The sequence below is a fragment of the Podarcis erhardii genome (assembly GCF_964252035.2).
Source record: "Podarcis erhardii genome assembly, chromosome: 3".
Lineage (NCBI taxonomy): Eukaryota > Metazoa > Chordata > Lepidosauria > Squamata > Lacertidae > Podarcis > Podarcis erhardii.
In genome coordinates, this window is record NC_138507.1 from 106853539 (window position 1) to 106873693 (window position 20155).

The 20155-nt window shown below is 43.8% G+C and overlaps 1 protein-coding gene and 1 long non-coding RNA gene across 17 annotated transcripts in view; one reads left to right on the forward strand and one right to left on the reverse strand.

The window, feature by feature from the left end:
- LOC309338052 overlaps positions 1 to 5208 on the forward strand; it is a 286413-nt gene extending 281205 nt beyond the window's left edge. For 7 of the 8 annotated variants that reach the window (XR_014154631.1, XR_014154632.1, XR_014154633.1 and 4 more), the window contains one exon: positions 3299 to 5208. This is a non-coding gene — a long non-coding RNA (uncharacterized lncRNA). The remainder of the gene's footprint in view (positions 1 to 3298) is intronic. The other variant, XR_014154637.1, reaches the window with a different exon arrangement.
- Positions 1 to 20155, reverse strand: part of BCL2L11 (BCL2 like 11) — a gene marked incomplete at its 3' end in the record, with an annotated part of 92494 nt that overhangs the window by 21478 nt on the left and 50861 nt on the right. For 3 of the 9 annotated variants that reach the window (XM_081855046.1, XM_081855041.1, XM_081855047.1), the window contains one exon: positions 11712 to 12121. In XM_081855046.1, the coding sequence (XP_081711172.1) occupies positions 11712 to 12121 (410 nt within the window). The other 6 variants (XM_081855039.1, XM_081855040.1, XM_081855044.1 and 3 more) reach the window with 5 other exon arrangements.

Genomic DNA, 20155 nt, shown 5'->3' on the forward strand with positions numbered 1-20155 from the left:
CAAACTGGCAAGTCCCATTTTGCATATTACACAGAAGTCTCAACATACCAAGGTCCTCCAGGAAGAAAGATGTTCTTTTCTCCTGAAAAGCCACCTGCTTAGACTTTCTTCATAACTTGACAAGATGTTAGTTTCACATAAGTACACAAAAGCAGAATTGTCCAACTAGCCTAAGAAATCTAAGTGTGTAATGGGACCTAAGGGACTGCATGCATATCAAAAACCTATATTGACTTCAAATGACAGGTTCTGGAAGTAAAGAAATTAATATAAAGTTTCATGTGGTTAATAGTGAAATCAATCTGAGGGTTTCATAAAGAACTTTCTGTGGTACTGCAAGATCTACGATCAGTAGCATCAAGTCATTTAGCTAATGCAAAGTGGAGATACAATATCAACATTCATATTTAATATGATCCACTTGAAACACACATGGCTGAAACCATACTCAAACAATGCAGCTTCTGTTCCCTCAGTATTACTATACAAAAGTTTTACATGTAATATATAGTGTCACTGCTGCAGAGCAAGGATGCCCAACATGCATACTCCGCATCACTTGTCCACTGGAGAGACTTAAACAGTCAAACACACCAGCTTCCCAGGTATCTAATCACAGCTCTCAGTGGGTGATAACCAAGTCATATTCAGAGCAGACCCTTTGAAATCAATGGGCTTAAGATGTGCAAGTACATTTAGTTTAACAGACATACTTTGAGTAGTGACTAACACTGAATATCACCCATTAATTTCAATGGGATTGGCTCAGGAAAATCTACCCAGTCCAACACTGAGTGCCCAACATTGGCCATCAAATTTAAGTTAATTTCTAAAGGGTTTTAACTTCCATCCTTACAGATACCAGGGCATTGTGCAAAATGCATGACTAAACTTGTCATAACTAGATAAAATACAGTAATAACAAATCAATCAATAAAATAGCCTGTGAAGCAGCTAAAAAAAACCCCCTAGAGCTAATTAATAGAAAACCAACACTTAAAATGTCTGAGTAAATAATAATAAAAAGGTTTTCACCTGGTGCTGAAAGGATAATATTGTCAAGCACCAGTTGTAATCTATGGGGAGGGTATTCAGGATGCCACCACAGAGGAGGCTTTCTCCCTTAATGTTCCTCTGCTGGCAAAGATACTCATACGCCAGCATTTTACAAGCACTCATTGCTTGGCAGCAAAATGACTCAGGTGTAACTGTTCAATTCTGAAACTGTGCCAGCACAAATGAACAAGATAGGGCATCATCAGAGCCATTACACTGGTGATGCAATGATGTTACTCTCACACAGCAGCTGCACACATCATCAAAATGGTTTATAACAGGGATGCAAGAGGTTCAAAAGGGACAAATGTTTTTTTTCAATGATGATAGCTTAGGATGATAGCTTAGGATGATAGCTTAGGATTTCCAAGTTCATAGATTTGGCAGTAGTGCACAGTACAGACTGATACTGAATAGGGAGAGCAGTATGCATCTAAACAGGCTTACAGGACCTTGCGCCCCCAATATGGGTTCATTCCTGAATAAAATTGAGCATCTAAAAGGAAGTGCAGATGTTCTACACCCATCAGGCACTACTGACATAACATGAGAGTCTCCAATAGGGAAGTGGTAGACAGCTCATTTGTGCTCTTTGTATTAAAGAAGAGAAGTTCTATGCAGCTCAGAGTGTAGACCAAAAGATGCAGGGGTTTTTTTTTTTGGGGGGGGGTGTTAAAATATATACACAGTTGGCATTCACATTAAAACAAAGAAAAAAGTAAACTAGGCAGTGGAGTGTTGGTTTCTTGGAAGAGGAATAAAAGACGTCAGGAAAACTTTGACGTTGTTCATGTGAATATGACAATTCATGTAGTCACATTGAAGACAGCACATAAAACATGCCATAAGCCATAAATCTTAAGTAACGCAGATGAGCTCTTTATGCTTCTAGAATGAATTGCTTACTTCCTTTACCAACAGAATTATTTCCATCAGTGTTATCTATCTCAAATAGATACTCGCAAAACAGGAAAAGTAAATAGTCCTCATATTCTTATTGTTTGTATAATATTGCAATATTGCATCACAATAGCTGCAATATTTGGTTTAAAGTCCCTGTTTGGAAACAGAGAATCTCAACTTTCACTTAATCAAAAAGTGTTTAAATCATGAAATTGCTGAGAACATCCGTAAAAGACTAGAGTGCCTTTAGCAACACAGAAACTAAATATACAAATCTTCGTACCATGCCTGACTCATAGTTTCTGTGCAGTTGAGGTTGACAGCACAGTATCAATATGAAACTAGTCTATACCCAAAAACCTCATATACCATACAAAGCTGTACTATACAATGTAAACAGAATTCTGTCAAATATGTATTTTTTATCAACAAACAGATGTTTACTGCCCTATTCCAGCACAGATGTATCAAAGATGTGAATATACATTTCTTCAGAAAAAGTTGAGAAAGTTTTCCTCAATCTTTGCAAATACATAATGAATCCAAGTTAGCCCTACCCGCATTTTTTTTTAAATGTCAAAAAAAGACTTTGCAGCATATATCCAGCTACCTTAAATTACTTACTTCTCTTCATAAATGGTGTCCAGCTCTAGAGTCACACTTTTAACAACATCCCGAGGCTTCTGGAAGCAGCCACGAACTGCTGCGAGAACTAACAACTCACACTTCTTGTTAAGTTCTAAAGGACTTTTTCTCTGCAAATACTACTTGAAACCAACCTTAAAGCACAATAATGATAGTGTAAGGCGGCTCAAAGTCACCACCACTTCAGCAATATTGTTTGGGGGGGAACTATTTTCTCTTCTCCCGTTTCTTTAGGGTTCTTTTTAGTCTATGTGTCAAATTGAAAACATGTTTAAATGCTAGTCGTCACTGATTTGTTAAAATCTATTCAAGCCTTCATAAATGCCCACATCTTTTTTATAGATTCCCCCACACAACTTAACACAAGCAAATTCTCACATCAAGGCAAGAACTTAGAATGTTAGATATCACTAGCAACAAAGTTAGTTCAACTAAGTGCTTCATTATTCCAAGCCGTATGCACCCAGAATTGCAGCAAGATTTCTAGTTTCACTACATTCAATTACAGACCAGGTCCCAGACACAACCTATTATTATTTGTTTCCAGAGCTATAGAGACATATATTTCAAATAACACATCACTAAGCATATCAATCCCATCCCAAATTCACAACTAAGAAACCATTCAATTTTCTTTAGAATATGGAAGTCTTAAAATAGGTAAGAAAAACATTGCGTTTTTTTTTCTTTGCAGGCTAAATATGGATGAATATTAAGGCAAGCTGAGCAAACCACTTGCAGGGAGTAACCCACTTTCCGCCTCACGCCATCTCCTCCCTGGTTTTCTCCACAGAATAGCGCAGAATGAGCAAGAAATAGCAGGAGAGTTGGCTGAGAGGTCATTTAGCTGCCTGTGGAGCAAGCAAAACGTTGGCTGTTTCCAGCTGCCAGCACATGTTGGACTGGAGTCAGAAGGACCTCTAGTGAACTCCAGGAAGTGTAGCAGCAGCATCCCAGGAGTGGGAAAGGAAAACACTGCAACAACTATATTTGATGCAAGCTGCATTCCATTAAAATCAGCTGAAGTTCCTTTATTGGAACAGTGAAAAATACACATTTATTAGAGATGCTGCCGAAACTCACAACTAGTCAGTTCATATGTCAAATCTACTATGCTCAAACCTCCTATATAGCAAAGACCTGACTTTGATCCAACATACAAAATATTAAAGTAACTCCAACCAAGATATATATTATATATTTTTTTCTGCACCTGCAAAGTCTGCATGTGTGGGATGGATGGGGTGGGTGTCCTAGTAAGCTTACAATAATGCAAGGTAGCTCAAGGAAGCTTTAACCTTTAAAATAAACTTAATGGTAAAAGCTACAATGCTCATGCAGTGTTGATTCCAGTACAAAAGATATTAATTATGGGGTTTTTTTTCAGTTAGTCAGTGTAGATCCACTGAAAATAGTGCATCGAAGTTAGTAATGTCTATTAATTTCAAAGGGTCTACTCAGAGCATGACTAATGCTGGCTGCAATCCAATTGCTGCCCCCATGGAAAGGGTTATTTCCAGCCCCATCTTGAAAGCACACAGGAGGAGCAGGAGCACTTCCTTAGCCTCTTAAAGGCCTTTACCTTTAAAAAGACTTTAAAAATATACTGTAAAGTGGGGGCTGTAAAGCACCTTTGGACAGTATCATGCTACAAGTTTAAATCTGAAGAAAATAGGGGTGGTATTCAACCATGTTTTACTCAGGCCGAAATTAATGAGCCTAATTTAGTAATGCTCATTCATTTCAATGGGCCTACTCTAGAGTAAAATTAGTTGACTACCACCCAAGATTTCAAAGGAGTAACAGAATGTGTAACTCATGCAAGCAAATTACGACACTGTCGATTCACCCACTATTTATTTAAATTAATTTTTATATAAAAATAAACACCCAGTAGAAAAAATTATATGTAAGAACGCCTGCATGTACATGATGCAGACAAAAAGAAATCAAACAGATTGCTTATACAATATGAATGCCCATCATTAGATTTTTTTGAAGAGCCTTCTTGGTGGCTGCTCCCAGCCTTCAGAAATCTCTTCCTAGAGTTGTTAAGACTGGTTCCCTCCTTGTTGTCTTTCCACCGGCACATGAAGACCTTTTTATTCCAACAGACCTTTAGGGAATGACTGTTTTTAAAGAAAGGTCTGGTGCTGTGATGTTCATATTGTTGTTGTTATTCTTATTTTTATAAGATTTGTTTTTATATGGTTTGAATATTATTAGTGACTAAATGCTTTAAAATGATTGTATTTTCTGTTTATCACTTTTCTATTTTATCTGTGTTTTGTATTTTTATTTGTAAGCCACCCTGAATCCCAATCCAGGACAAAAGCAGGATAAAATATAATTTGTTTGTTATAATAAAAAAACACTACCTAAAGGACTGTCCATGCTGCTGCAGTCATTTAGACCTTGCTTCTCACCAAAGTGATACAGCTGTGTAGTGTAGTGTCTAGCCTGTTTGACCTAAGGTTGAAGGTAGAGAGTAGCTCACATAACTATGCCTCCACACAAAGAAGAAATTGCTCCAGAGGGGAAAAAACAGGCACTGAGAACAAGGAAACCAAGTCTATAACTGGTATGAAGAAGCATGCACATTGGCAATCTGATGTGGTGGTACAGTCTAAACAAAAGAATCATCACATCAAGGACAAGTAAAACAGAATTTAAGGTACAACAAGAGCAGTATCATAGTGAAAGTTGTATGTTGGGTTTGAGTTACCTTCTCATGGATTCTAATCTAAATAAATCACATTTCTGAAGATACCACCCAAATGTAATTCAGGTATTAGAAGCCTGAAGTATGTTATCCGAAAAGAAAAGAAACAAAAAACAAACAAACATCTCTTCCCCCAGTGAGATGTGGGCACCAGATGTGCACCTTCCTTCTTCAAATGTTACACCAGAACTCCCAAAAGAGGATGCATGAGTCATTCATACTTCTGCCCTCCCTAAAAAGTATTAATCTCAGAATCCACTCAGTTATGACACAGAACTTATACCCTAAAATGTAGTAGCTACACCAGGCATCCCCAAAATCGGCCCTCCAGATGTTTTGGTACTACAATTCCCATCATCCCAGACTACTGGTCCTGTTAGCTAGGGATGATGTGAGTTGTAGTTCCAAAACATCTGGAGGGCTGAGTTTGGGGATGCCTGATCTACACAATCAAGGCCTTAGCTGCTATGGTTCCAGAGAACTTCAACTATATAATGGGTTGACTTAGCTGACTTAGTTTTAAGTCAACTTCTAGGAAGATGAGATTGTTTGGTGTCCATTTCATGAATTTCTAAAAGAAATAAAGAGCAAGATTTTTTTCCTTTCTCAAACCCAAAGGAATGCTATATATGGGAGTATATTCTAGGATAAACAACAATATCTCACAGCAATCTAAAGATCTCTGAAGATTGCATATTCTGTCCAAACCAAACATTCTCTTCTGGTGAGCTTGTGAAACTTGCAATAATCTCAAAACAAACAAACAAACAAACAATGCTAAAAGGGCCTTAGAGGGCATTTTACTATTTGTTTTAACCCATTTTTTATTCCACCCACCACCCTTTTTTATTTCAGGGCAATGTAACTAATACCAAAAAAACAGTGAATAAGATCCATAAAAATGCTTTCGCATTTGTAACCAGTGTGTACTTATTTTGTACTGCAATGGCCTATATCTAAGTTTACTGTTCAAACAGACTGTTTAACATGCAGTTTTGTCTCCTTTTCACAAATACTATACTTTTTAAAATTGACATATAAACAAATTGACTTCTACTGAAAACAAGTAAAACTTAAAATCAACTTTCACCTGGAATATGAAGAAAGGGAAGTGGTTACATAAACTGCACAACACAGAAATTTCCCCTCCCCTTCATCACTGTAAACTGAGATGTAAACTTTGCCTGAAGCTACAAAAAGAAAAAACTTCACAAGCTAGTAGTGAAGAGAAGAAACCATATACAAAGTGAAATCTCTGCTATGCATACGGTCATCATAAAAGGCCATAGGATTAAGCTTCAGAACCCAAATTTCTTGCTGTAGCAGGTGTGCTTCTAGCTTGCCTAGTGAATTCTGAATGTTTCATTCTGCATGATCTGTCATGCATACATTGCAAACAACAATCAGGAGCAACCCTTATTGTCAAAGCAGCACTACTTACAAAAAGATATCTAGCTGCAGACAGGAAAAATCTAAGAATAACCAAAATGTGCACTACCTCCATCTGAAATGGAGGTCTGTCACACTACACTTTCAAGGCCACCTGCTTTCCCACTTTATAAAACAAAATTTGGATACCTGAAGCCACCAAGTCATGGCCAGTTTGTACATCTTAGCTACAGATCACATATTGCTAAGAAACTGGTAAGTGACTCTGCCACACCTTCACAAACACATACAAATGGTTCAGCTAGCAGTTCACATTCATGCCCACAGCAAGAAGGAAAAAGGAAGGTAAGGCGGCAGGGAGACAAATGTATGACTTGCAGCATGATATAAGGTTCCAGATGGATAGACATTATAGAAGTTGCAGAATCAAGGTAGATGTAGCAACTCCAAGCACAATCACCACAGGCAGTTGGGATCATAGCCTTTTGATGTGCATAGGAGACTGGGCATATTCTCGCCTCCTACTCTATTCTAAGTACAGTGGTACCTCGGGTTAAGAACTTAATTCGTTCTGGAGGTCTGTTTTTAACCTGAAACTGTTCTTAACCTGAAGCACCACTTTAGCTAATGGGGCCTCCCGCTGCGCCGCCGGAGCACAATTTCTGTTCTCGTCCTGAAGCAAAGTTCTTAACCCGAGGTACTATTTTTGGGTTAGCGGAGTCTGTAACCTGAAGCGTATGTATCCTGAAGCGTATGTAACCCGAGGTACCACTGTACATGTGAAGGAGGCAGAAGCGTCACCAAATAAGAACTTAATCTCCATTGGTAGTCTTCACTTACCAATAAAGGACTGTGCTAATGCATCAGCACAATAGCAGCAGCAGCAGCAGCAGCAGCATAAATCTATTGCTTGCAGAAAGGAATGCAGGAACTATAAACTCTTTTGCTCAGGACAAGATTCAAGCAGCAATCCCATTTATACTAGCAGAGGTATACATTCCATTGGCTCCTTAGGTCTGTGCAACATGTGCAGGATTGTGCTACAATACCACTGATACATAAGCTGAACACATCTGTGTAGTGATCAAATATCAGCCAAGTCACCAGGAATACCAGGTGGCATCTCTGGGTAGCTGCTCCAGGACTCTGGAATTCTTTTCCCTCAGGAGGCTGTTAAATCCTCCTGTCCATCTGCCACAAAAATGTTCAGACTTTTGGGCTGGGATGCCATTTAGGAGGAGAGGTTAAGCAGGTAATCCATATATTATAAAACTAATGTTTTGACATTTTCATCACTTGTAGTCACATTCCCTGGTTCCTCAATATATATAGAAATAAAATCTAAATAAATAAGAAGTCCAGAGTAGCACCCATTTCTGGTAAAACTGTTTACTTAAACAATGATGCCATCTACCCTCCCAATGATCCAAGCAAGGTGGGCTCCCTCTCCTCAAATTGCCACTGCTGGGCTACTCAGGAACCACACTACCCTGAAAGGAGGAGAGATCTAGCTTTCAAAAAAGTTCTCCATAACAGCATCGGCTTTGCTGTTCTATTGTATAGTTTTAGTTGATGCTTTTTGCTTTCATGTTTTTATGTAAAAATGTTTTGTGAAGTTTGGATGAAAAACAGTATATAAATTCCTTAAAATAAACACCAGTGATACGCTGCTAGAAGCATTGTTTATTTACATGCTTGCCTTCCAATAGTGTACAAAGTCCCTTTTCACATTTTAACTTCATTCTTTCCTAGGCTTACCACCTCTCCCCACCCAACCCTGCAGCTTCTCTGTACAGTATTTAAACAGCTACGGATGGAGATTAAACAAGTCAGCTCTCCCCCCCCCCCACTTGATCTCCAAACTAGGGAAAGAAGCATTGTTCCTCTGTTGAATTTCTACCCATCATACAACTGTTAAAAGGCAACAAAGCCTCTTATGTTGTGCAGAAATGGTAACAACTATTCTGTACAGTTCAGCAGCAATTTTATTAAACAAGTTACAAGCAGATTGCACACAAATTCTGCTTTATCGTAGAACTGGACTTCAAGGATCAGATAGTCCAATCCCCTACAATGCAAGTATCTCAACTAAAACCTCCATGACAGATGACCATGCAACCTCTGCTTAAAAACCTCCAATGAAGGAGAATCCACCACCTTTATTAATGTCATCACCTTATCACCTAATCAATAGGCTGCATAGGTATTTTCCCAAGTGTGTTGACTGTTCTACATTTCCAGCTAAGCCGGAAAATTAAGCTCCAATACGTTTTAAAATATCAAAGCAGTAAGAGGCTATAGCAAACAAGGGATTTTTCTCCCTTCTAGATTCTGATTGGTGGAATTTTCAGGAAGTGCCTTCAGTTTCCATGGTAAAAATGGGAAGATAAACATGCCTGAAATATTGAGCTAAACCATTTTAAAAGGTATATACGCACTTGGCAGTATACTAACTTAAGAGCATGTCTGTGCTTCAAGCTTTTGATAATCACTGGTTCAATGATGTACAACACAAAATTAGACCACAAAAAGTATCATTAAAAAGGAGCATTTATTTCTCCCTCCTCCCAAGCTACTTCAGCACTCAAAAGAGGAAGAAACCCACCATGCTGAAGTATATTGCACAGGATGGACTTAACAGCTTCTGCAGCCCCCTGCCCCTTCCCTCATCTAAGTCAGACAGACATGGGTAACTGGTGGCCTGCCAGATGCTGCTGCACTCCAACTCCCAGCATCCCAGACCATTTGGTCATTTGAAGACCCTCCAACTGGAGGGTCACCCATCCTTGCTTTAAGTGATCTGTACATCCCACTGGGAGAATTTGCGCATTTAACACAAAACCATGAGGATAAGCTATTGTATGCTGCAAGGACAGCAGTTTTTTATTTCCATTGTAGGTTAACCAGTTAGCATTACATCTGAACCCTAAACTGATGTTAATTTCAACCATAATTGAAAGGGGCATCAAAGGTAACCTAGCCCAACTCCCTGTCATTGCAAGAAGTTCGTACCACAGTATCTGAAATGGATGGTTTGAATTTGGCTTGTTCCAGCAAACCATAGTTAATATTAACCAGTTTTTCAGGTTTAGGTGACATGGCAAGCCAGCCTGCGGTTCATCTCAAATGGAAATGAAAGTTTCCAAACTCCTCTTCACAGTTGTGTCAGAGGGGGGAGGGGACCACAAAGGCTTGAAACTCACCTAGGCTTGTTCAAGGAACACTAAACTACGTCTAAACATTACATCTGAAGCAGCCCATCATCAGTGTGAGGGTTCAAGTTTGTTTCATAGTGAACACTGCAGTCTCTTAATTTTAGACTTGGTTAGACATGGGGCTGCCAATACCAATCGCCTGAACTTTTCAGTATTCACTTATTCCAAATCTTGCAATTTACAGGTAATCTAACCTTTTGAATACCTGAAAAGCAGATATGCAGTGAGAAGCCAATTCCAGTCACTGTATGCCTGGCACCAGCAATTGGCCAGAACAGGTCCCAGTGGCCCCTCACTGGTCCAAGCCATTTGTATCACCATTCATGGCCCTCTCCCAGATGCTTTTCAGCAGTGAGTAGTAGTGCTGCCTTTGAACAGGAGCCAAAGTTGGCTCCCATCCATGGTGACTGTCCATCATTTTAAGTCATGCAAAATGCAACACCCTGGCACATAGGTTTATGGCATTATAATTTCACAGGTCTGTAATCCACATGGGACACCAAAAGATTCCATTGATCTATAGGCAGAGGAATTGCATTTCGGATAAGTTAAGATGGCAGATGGCCACCATGGATGGAAACAGGTGTAGCTTCCAGTCAAGAGTGCCACTGCTTGTGTATTCCTGAAAAATGTCTAGTGCCTTGTGGAGGGTGATGACTGACATGCAGATGCTACATTCCTGCACTTCTAAGCAATGGCTGAAAAAGCATAGGCAGCAGGTTAGATGTTTTGATGACAATCTTCAACTTAGGACCAAGTTACATAGGACACTAAGGACATCATTTTCAGTTTTCTGCATGTTTTTAAAACAGTGACTAAGAGGTACGGTGGAGGGGCAGGGGCTGATGAGGATGTGCTGGAGGGAGCATTTCCACCACTACTGCAGTCCAGTGAAAGTCTCCCTACCCTACTACTATTTGCTCCAGTAAAAAAGTTTCCATTAGCATCAATGAAAGCTTTCAGGATCAATACTAAGCAGACAGGAGCAACACTCATCGGGACTGTGCCACAGGAAACTGTTCAACCCCCTTCCAGCACACCACAGTGCCACCCCTACTCCACAGTTGTTTAGTATTGTAAAAACATTCATGTTACAAGTGGCACATTTAGCGTCATGTGCAGCTTGGCCCTTACTTCTTCCAGAGTAGCCTCGCTGAAATTACAGGACTACTCTAAAAGGGTGTCGCTTAATATACAGTAACTTCCTGATTTACTGGAAAATATCCCAGAAAAGCAGTTTCTTTTTGACTACTTGGCGTACTATTCCTATAGCATATACAGGGTGTGTGTGTAATCCCTAGCATTTATTTAACACTTCAGAGTACTGCAAACATTTTACATACAATTGCCTCAGTAAATTTGTCAAACCACACTGTTATATTATTCCTATACCACAGATAGCATGCCTCTCAGTCCCAGCTACTGGAGAGCACAAGTGGAGAGACTGCTATTTCATCCATCCTGATTCTGGGCTTCAACAGGCATTTGGTTGGCCACTGTGGGTAACAGCATGCCAGATAGGCAACTGGTCTGGCCCAGCATGGCTCTTCTTGTGTGCTTAAGTAATTTGCAAAAGGCTACCTAGCGAGTTCACGGCAAAGGAAAGATCTGAGCTGGTGAACCTCATGGCTCACAGTTCAGTCTCTCAACCACTACACTGCACTAACTGACCCCCTTTCAGAGTTCATATAAGGCCAAACACACACACACAAATGCAAGCTTCACTGGCAGGCTGAATTCAGAACACAAGTGGAAATGTTTCTTACCATGGTCTAGCTTACCCATTGCGCTTAGATAATGACTGAAGGCTTGACACGGGGGACTCGGAGTCTGTGTGGCCTTGTCGCAACTCATAGGTGCAGGACTCCTGTCGGTGTCAAAAGAGAAATACCCACTGGAGGATCTGGACAGCAGTGGGGATCTTCTTACAAATATGAACAACGGGGATCTGGTAGCAAACGGACTGGGGCTGGAGGGTGGTGCCAGTGGTCCCTGAGGGCTACTGGGTGATGAAGTGTCCCGCTCGCCCGAATGATTACCTTGGTACACAGTTTGTAAGGAGGTAGGGGCCCCAGGCCGAAGATGCTGAGCTGGCCTTTCAGCAGGCTGCAATTGTCCACCCTCTCTACCGCACTCAGAAGTTAAATCAGAAGATTGTTTTGCCATTGGGCCTTTTATTTGTGTTCTCCCCCTGAAAAATAAAAGGAGAAAAAGAGAAAGGCAACTGAAATTACACATAATGTTCGCCCAAGGCTAGGTTAATAGTGGTGGAATTGCAGTGCAGTCATTAAGAAATACAATACAAATACAAACCACTGTGTGTTTTCCATCCCCTTTTCATGTACAAATTAACCAGCATGCCAGAATTAAAAATAAAAGTGAGCACTGTTGAAGATGTCAACCTGTATTATCCAGTCCAACATCATTCACAAAAAAAGCTTCTCCTGGTGAAAAGAAAAACAAGTACAACAAAAGTTTGAAGACAAAACTTGCTAGCCAGCTGAGCAAGCATTCCAAGTTTGATTGTGGGGGAGGGGGGAGGTGGTTCAACTGGCTAAGAAAAGAAAGAAAAAGGAATATTAACTTGGATCACCAATCCTCTCCAAGTCATTAGACAGGAGGATCAGATACAGTGTTGAAATGTTAAGTGAGCAGTCGATGCCGTGATTGTGCAGGACAGGGAAGTCGGCCAGGCTCTCTCTCCATTGTTCTACTGAATATGCTGATCACAGCAAGTCTGGAAGGTTTGGCAAGAGCAATCAGTTGTAAAAGTGCGTCACAACAATAGCGTTTGTACACTGCAAAGTGCTCCTCCGTTCACTCCTCCCCTCCCCTCATCCTTTCTACGGCTGGTTCGCCACCACCAAATCCTTCTCTCTGCTAAGAAAAAGACGCAAGGAAACGTTTCACTTCGAAACCTTTCGAGACGCCACGGCGACTCTTATTTACATTTTGTTTCGGTCGATGGCAAAAGGGAACAGCAAGAAACGAACCACAGTCGGTCACTCCGGCAGGGAGGCAAGAGGAGACACCACCACCCGCTCCAACTCACCTTTATTTACTTTCTTTCCAAAATGTCTAGCGTGACTCGACTAAGCGCTCCATCGTTGCCCGATTGAGACGCAACCAACAACAGGTTGAAGAAAAATGTCAATTTAAAGACACGCATACAAAAAGTTGGAAAAACCATCACAAGCACGGAACAAAAAGGTGGGGAGTAGTGGGGAAAATAGCCATGCAAAGGCAAAGCCTGGGAAGGAGCTTTGGGGGGAGGGGAGCAGGAGAGAGGGAGGGGGGGGCAACACCCGCGCTGTGACTTGAAAATAAATTCAACTGCAAGCTCAAGTCGCTTCTCCTCGGTCTGAAGAGTGCTCGTTGGGAAACGACACCGGGCGGCAGCCCGACCGGGAACGTGGAGGACAAATCCCTTCCCGCTATGAAACCCAACAAAGGGAGAGCGAGCTCAAGGCAGGAGAATAACAGACCCAGAGACGGGCACACACACAAAGGGGGAGGGGATAAGAAGAAGGGGTGGAGACACAGGCACGCACACCGAGAGACCCCGGCCCACAAGCCCATCCCACACACACACACACACACTCGCAAACCCACCCATCCCCCGGCCGCTACTTACGCTTTATGGCGTCTGAGTCATCCCGAGGCAAACCCAAAACTTCCCCTAGGCTGACCCCGCTCCTCCTCCGCGAAGGCAGAGGCGAAGAGGGCGACGCGCACAAACATATACACACGCCGCGCGCGCGCCGGGAGAACAAGCTCTCCGCCGCTGCAGCTGCTGCTGCTCCCGCCGCACGCACAAAACACAGCCAGCCAGGAGGGCACTGCCGCGCTCTGACCGCTTCTCCAAACACAGGGCTAGGCGCCCGCCCAGTCGCCACTGTAAAAACATTCGCCGAGGCTTCCAGGCCAATCCGGAGCGGCAGGGCGGTCGCGCTCCGCCCACCTCAGCGCGAGGGTTGTGTTTACAAACTCGGCCAGAGAGAGGGAGGGAGAGGCGCGGGCGCGCGCGCACAGCCTGCCACAACCCTGCTCTGCGCCACGGCCCGCCTCCCTCCCTCCCACTCCTCGTCTCCCTCCCTCCTCGCATGTCCTCAGGAGCTTCCTGGAGCCGCCGCGGCACTGGTGGTGGTGGTGGTGACGATCGAGACGTAGTTCTGCTGCAAGGAGCAGCAGCAGCCGCTCTTACGCCCTGGCCCGACGACCCACTTTCCACTTTTGTTTTTAAACAGCGGGGGGTGGGGTGGGGAGAACCCTACAAAGAATGTGGAAGGAACACACGCGCGCGCACACACACATACCCGAGAAAACCTGGCGACGCATTTACCGCGGCACCAGTTTTTCGAGGAATAAAGCTTAAGCTTAGTCAGATGCGAAGCCACGGATGCATCGAGAGGCTGCCCCCTCCTCGTCCGAGCTTCACCCGGAAGACTGGACTCCGCCCTGCTTCTGCTTAGCATCCCTACAAACCTACACCCAGAGGCTATTTACTCCCTTAACCGGAGTATCCGCGCCCAGTTCTCTCACCCTCAGATCACTGGTTTGAAAAAGAATCTGTTACCAATCCAAGCGCAGGCTCCTCTCTTCGTTCACGGCATGCTATGGCATTTCACCAGCCTTTTCCCTATTTTTTCTTTCCACCACCCACAACAAATTACACACTGTCTCACCCACACCCCACTCATCCTTACAGCTGACACCCTTACCAGATCCTCACACTTAATGGATTGGTGTATTATATATTGTTATTATTTATTAAATTTATATATCACCCTATACCCGCAGGTCTCTCTCTCTCTCTCTCTCTCTCTCTCTCTCTCTCTCTCTCACTTACACACACACACACACACACAATTCACCCCAGCATCACACAGCCACACACTATCCTCACCACAAATTCTTGCTCTATTATTAACAGACCTATCCAGACACACACTTTGTCCCCATTGAGTCAGCAATCCACTCATTTCTGCAAACAGGCCCTACCAGCGAGTGATTGCTGAACAACTCCAGGCACGCCTGGAAGAAGCGGACCATTTGGATCCCTTCCAGTCGGGATTCAGGCCTCATCATGGGACTGAAACTGCCTTGGTCGCACTGGTTGATGATCTCCGGCGGGCTAGGGACAAAGGTGAGAGCTGTTTCCTAGTTCTGCTGGATCTCTCAGCGGCCTTTGATACAATCGACCATAACATCCTTCTGGACCGTCTAGAGGGGCTGGGAGCTGGGGGCGCTGTTATACAGTGGTTCCGCTCCTTCCTCCTGGGCCGTGTTCAGAAAGTGGTGGTGGGGGATGAGTGTTCAGACCCCTGGGCCCTCACTTGTGGGGTGCCTCAGGGTTCCATCCTCTCCCCCATGCTTTTTAACATCTATATGAAGCCACTGGGAGAGATCATCAGGGGGTTTGGACTGGGTGTCCATCAATATGCAGATGATACCCAGCTCTACCTCTCTTTCAAATCAGAACCAGTGAAGGCGGTGAAGGTCCTGTGTGAGTGCCTGGAAGCGGTTGGAGGATGGATGGCGGCTAACAGATTGAGGTTGAATCCTGACAAGACAGAAGTACTGTTTTTGGGGGACAGGAGGCGGGCAGGTGTGGAGGATTCCCTGGTCCTGAATGGGGTAACTGTGCCCCTGAAGGACCAGGTGCGCAGCCTGGGAGTCATTTTGGACTCACAGCTGTCCATGGAGGCACAGGTCAAATCTGTATCCAGGGCAGCTGTTTACCAGCTCCATCTGGTACGTAGGCTGAGACCCTATCTGCCTGCAGACTGTCTCGCCAGAGTGGTACATGCTCTGGTTATCTCCCGCTTGGACTACTGCAATGCGCTCTACGTGGGGCTACCTTTGAAGGTGACCCAGAAACTACAACTAATCCAGAATGCGGCAGCTAGACTGGTGACTGGGAGCGGCCGCCGAGACCATATAACACCGGTCTTGAAAGACCTACATTGGCTCCCAGTACGTTTCCGAGCACAATCCAAAGTGTTGGTGCTGACCTTTAAAGCCCTAAATGGCCTCGGTCCAGTATATCTGAAGGAGCGTCTCCTCCCCCATCGTTCTGCCCGGACACTGAGGTCCAGCTCCGAGGGCCTTCTGGCGGTTCCCTCACTGCGAGAGGCCAAGTTACAGGGAACCAGGCAGAGGGCCTTCTCGGTAGTGGCGCCCGCCCTGTGGAATGCCCTCCCATCAGATGTCAAAGCAATAAACAACTACCTGACATTCAGAAGACATCTGAAGGCAGCCCTGTTCAGGGAAGTTTTTAATTTGTGACATTTTAGTGTATTTTTCATCTTTGTTGGAAGCCGCCCAGAGTGGCTGGGGAAACCCAGCCAGATGGGCGGGGTACAAATAATAAATTATTATTATTATTATTATTATTATTATTATTATTATTACTGCAACCACAGCAGTCAACCAGTCTCTTCCCCACCCAAAAATTTCCACTTGAAATGGCATACTTATGAAACCCACAGAAGACCCTACAGGATGTTCCTTTTCATTCCCTCTACAGCTAGCATCCACATCCTCAGGTTCACCTGGCCTCCATAAATTGTCAATTTCCTCTCCCAACCCAGAGCGGTAGCGGGGGGCATGTTTTTTGCCTGGGTGAAGCCTTCAGAGGGGTGCATTAAGGCTCCCAGCCTGTGTAGTGTGTATGCAAATGTGTATGTAGGGTGCCAAACTGGGTCTTTGACCCAGGTGAAACAAAGCCTACTTTTGCCCCTGCCCAACCCATTTAAGTTCCACACAAGTGTAGCACATGCCTCATTTCTCCCTCCAAAATGCCTTCTCCTGTACATGTAAAGTCCCTCAGTATGTTAGAGTCACCTCATTCTCCATGCACACACTATGAAGTGCACACAGCACTGCAGATCTGCTCCCACAACGTCCTGTCCTCACCTCGCAATTCTCACAAAACAACGTCTCCAAGCAGTCATCATGCCTTCTTCAGCCCTTGTACTCCACCAAATGCTTCCAAAGACTCAAATTTGAGTTCTAATATTAACATTCTCATTCTTCCACAAAGTAACCCCTATCCATACTCAAATCAACCAGAAAGAACCTTGCAAAAATGTGTAAAAAAGAATGTAGTGCAGCATTGTTCAGTTCTGAGTTTGAAAAATCCTGATTTGACTCTTAGTTATAAACCTTGACTTGTCTCAGGTGAGTCACTAATTCTCAGGCCAACCTGCCTCGCAAGATGGTGTTGCTTTAAGGTTCTAGGAAGACGAGTGGGCAGGGATAGAAATGTTAAATATAAAAATGACACCCTACACTTGTTTCACAAACTGGAAGCACCAGCAGCAGTGACAATGCAACCAAGTTTTGCATGCCTTATTGGTAACAGGCCTTTTTTCTTTCTTTTTTTACTGGCCTACCTATCCTTGGCTAGCTGCCTGTCCAAACAATCACAGTGCTGATCTGCTATGGGATACTATTAAGTTCTGGTGCCCTCAACCGATTATAACGCAGGCCTTTAAAAAACAAGAACCAAGGTTCATTTGGATTGGTGGTTTTTTTAAAAAGTCAGATTATAAAAAAATAGGTTGTAAGCACCTGAGAGGACTGGGGCTAGAGATGAAATAGCACAGGAGACAGTTGTGCAAGAGCAGAAAAGTGGGAGAAATGATAGTGTGTGCAGTGTTGATGCTGGACAGGGAGTGGGTAATATACCGTACCAAATTATATAACAAGTGGATATAATTAATACCAGATTAAGGTTCTAAGTAGAGAGAAGGAAGCCGATGCTCTAATAAATGTAGAGAAGGGAGTCCAGGGTTCTTATTTAGTACATTTATATCCTTCACTCTTTCCATCAAGAAATTAAACTGGACATGTGTCCTCATATCTTGCCCTGGAAGGACATGAACTTTCCACATCCTTGCACACCAACATGGTCCTAAATCCAGCTAGCCGCCACCATAGAGCCTGTTCCAAACTTGCACACATGTGTCACCAATAGGGTCCCCTTCCCTCACCCCCACCCATTAGGACCAAATATAAAGTTTCTTGTCTTTCTTTAACTGTCTGGCCCTTTCACTTCTGTCACTCTCCACTCAGTATGTCACAACCCTCTTAAATCCTTCTTCCTCCCCAGAGTCACCTACTGTCCCATTTTATCAATATACTCACCTTCCTTGTCATAACAGTCCAACTTTATTTCTAGGCTACCTGGTAGGAGACAAATTTCAGGGTGTTAACATAGATAGATAGATAGATAGATAGATAGATAGATAGATAGATAGATTAACAAGAGGCAGGCAGGAAAGGCCCCAAGCCTTTTGATACCTGGCACTGAAAAATTCAAATACAGTATTAAAAATACAGTAATAAATGAAATACTTTGCTCCCACCCACCACCACCATTTCCACCCCAAGGCCGGCTTAAAGAAGTGCAAATGCCTTTGAATAAATGAATAAATAACCACCCCACCCGTCTTTTCCACACCTCAAAAACCACGACCCATCCTTATTTCAGAAACGCTCCTTTCTCTCACCTTTTCTTCACCTTTCTTCCTCCCCGCCCCGCTTTACAGCTTCCCACACTTTTAAATACATTATTATTATTATTATTATTATTATTATTATTTACAACACCTCCCGCCGCCACCCCCCGGCGCCGCTCGCCTCGGCGTCACCGGCCTCTGCCCGTTTTGAAACAGCACCGATTTCTCGAGGTGCGTTTTCCTCACGCCCGGCCTTATTTCTAAACGGCCCGCGGCGCCGGGAGACTGCGCAGCCGAGTAGAAATGCGGGAGAGGGACGGGACGAGGTAAGGCTGCCGGGAGGCCTTCTCCTCCTCCTCCTCCTCCTCCGGCATTCTCCCAAGACGGCGGCTAAGGAGAAGACCCGAAGCCGGCCTTTGGGCGCCGCCGGGACTCCCCGCCACTTGCCTGCGGCGGCTGCTGCCTGCCCGCGCCGCGCGCGCCTGAAGGGAGGAAAAAGGCGCCTGAGGGCTGCCAGGTCGGCCTCCCGCTCTGGCTCCTGCGCGGGAAGCTGCTTCTGGCGCCAATCACCTGAGGGCGGAGCCGCCCGCGCGCCTGAGGGAGGCCGGAGATATATAGATATAGAAATATATATTTAAGACAGCCGGCATGCAGAACTGATAAGAAGCCGGCGTTGCGTCGATGACAACAACTTCGTCCACTGCCAGGCTCGGGAGGAAGTTGGTGGAAGTTAGCGGGAAACTCTTGCACAACAACCCCGCGCGCCGGCTCCACGCAGGGTGGCGGCGGCGGCGGATCTTTCTTTCTTTCTTTCCTTCTTTCTTTCTTTCCCTCAGGCAGTCGGCGCGAACGAGAAGCAGTTCGCTGGTTTCGAAACCAAGCAGAGTTTCACCGCGGCCCTTCCGCCTCCTACAGCCAAGAGCCTGATGAGACCGTAGTACTGTATAGCAAAGCGCGTGCCTTTAACAGGGGGGAAGTTTCTCTTTCAAAAGCAAACAGAAACGCCGTTCCGTCTGCCGTCAGGTGCTTATTTTATTTTATTTTATTTTATTTTATTTTATTTTATTTTATTTTATTTTATTTTATTTTATTTTGTGTTCTTAACTCTCTCCTCCCAAAGCACACATAATCTGTTTTAGGGGAAGGAAGGCTCAGATGCGAAGGCAAGCTGAGTATGAAACCAGAGTGGGTGGTAGTTATTCTGGACTGCTTAACTTGAAACAGAAGGGGGGGTGAGATGTTCAGAAGCCAGAAGCAAGAAGGAGGTTTGGCAAAAACATCTGGAAGATGCTCAGACTCAGGACAATGGTTTTTAACAGAGCTGACAAGTGCCGGGATTGGCTTGTGGTCCTCCACATTTTGTTGCTGGCCTGACATTTTTTCTGCCTGAGGCAAGTGACAAGATGGTCCACCGCTTCCATTTCTTTACAAAAGCTGAGCAAAGAGGCCCCATTTGCTCTCCTTACAACACTATGGATGGGGGATCATTCTCCGCCACATCTGAAGGCAATGTGTTAGATAAAGGCAGAGATCCCCAACCATTTTGGAAATCCATATTTCCAAATAATAATAATAATCCATATTTCCTAATAATAATAATAATAATAATAATAATAATAATAATAATTTTTATTTATACCCCGCCCCCCCACCCGAAGCCAGGCTCAGGGCGGCTAACAGCAATAAAACAGTACAACAGTACAACACAACACAACACTCTAAAATCATTCATTATAAAACTAATTCAAATTAATTTTTCA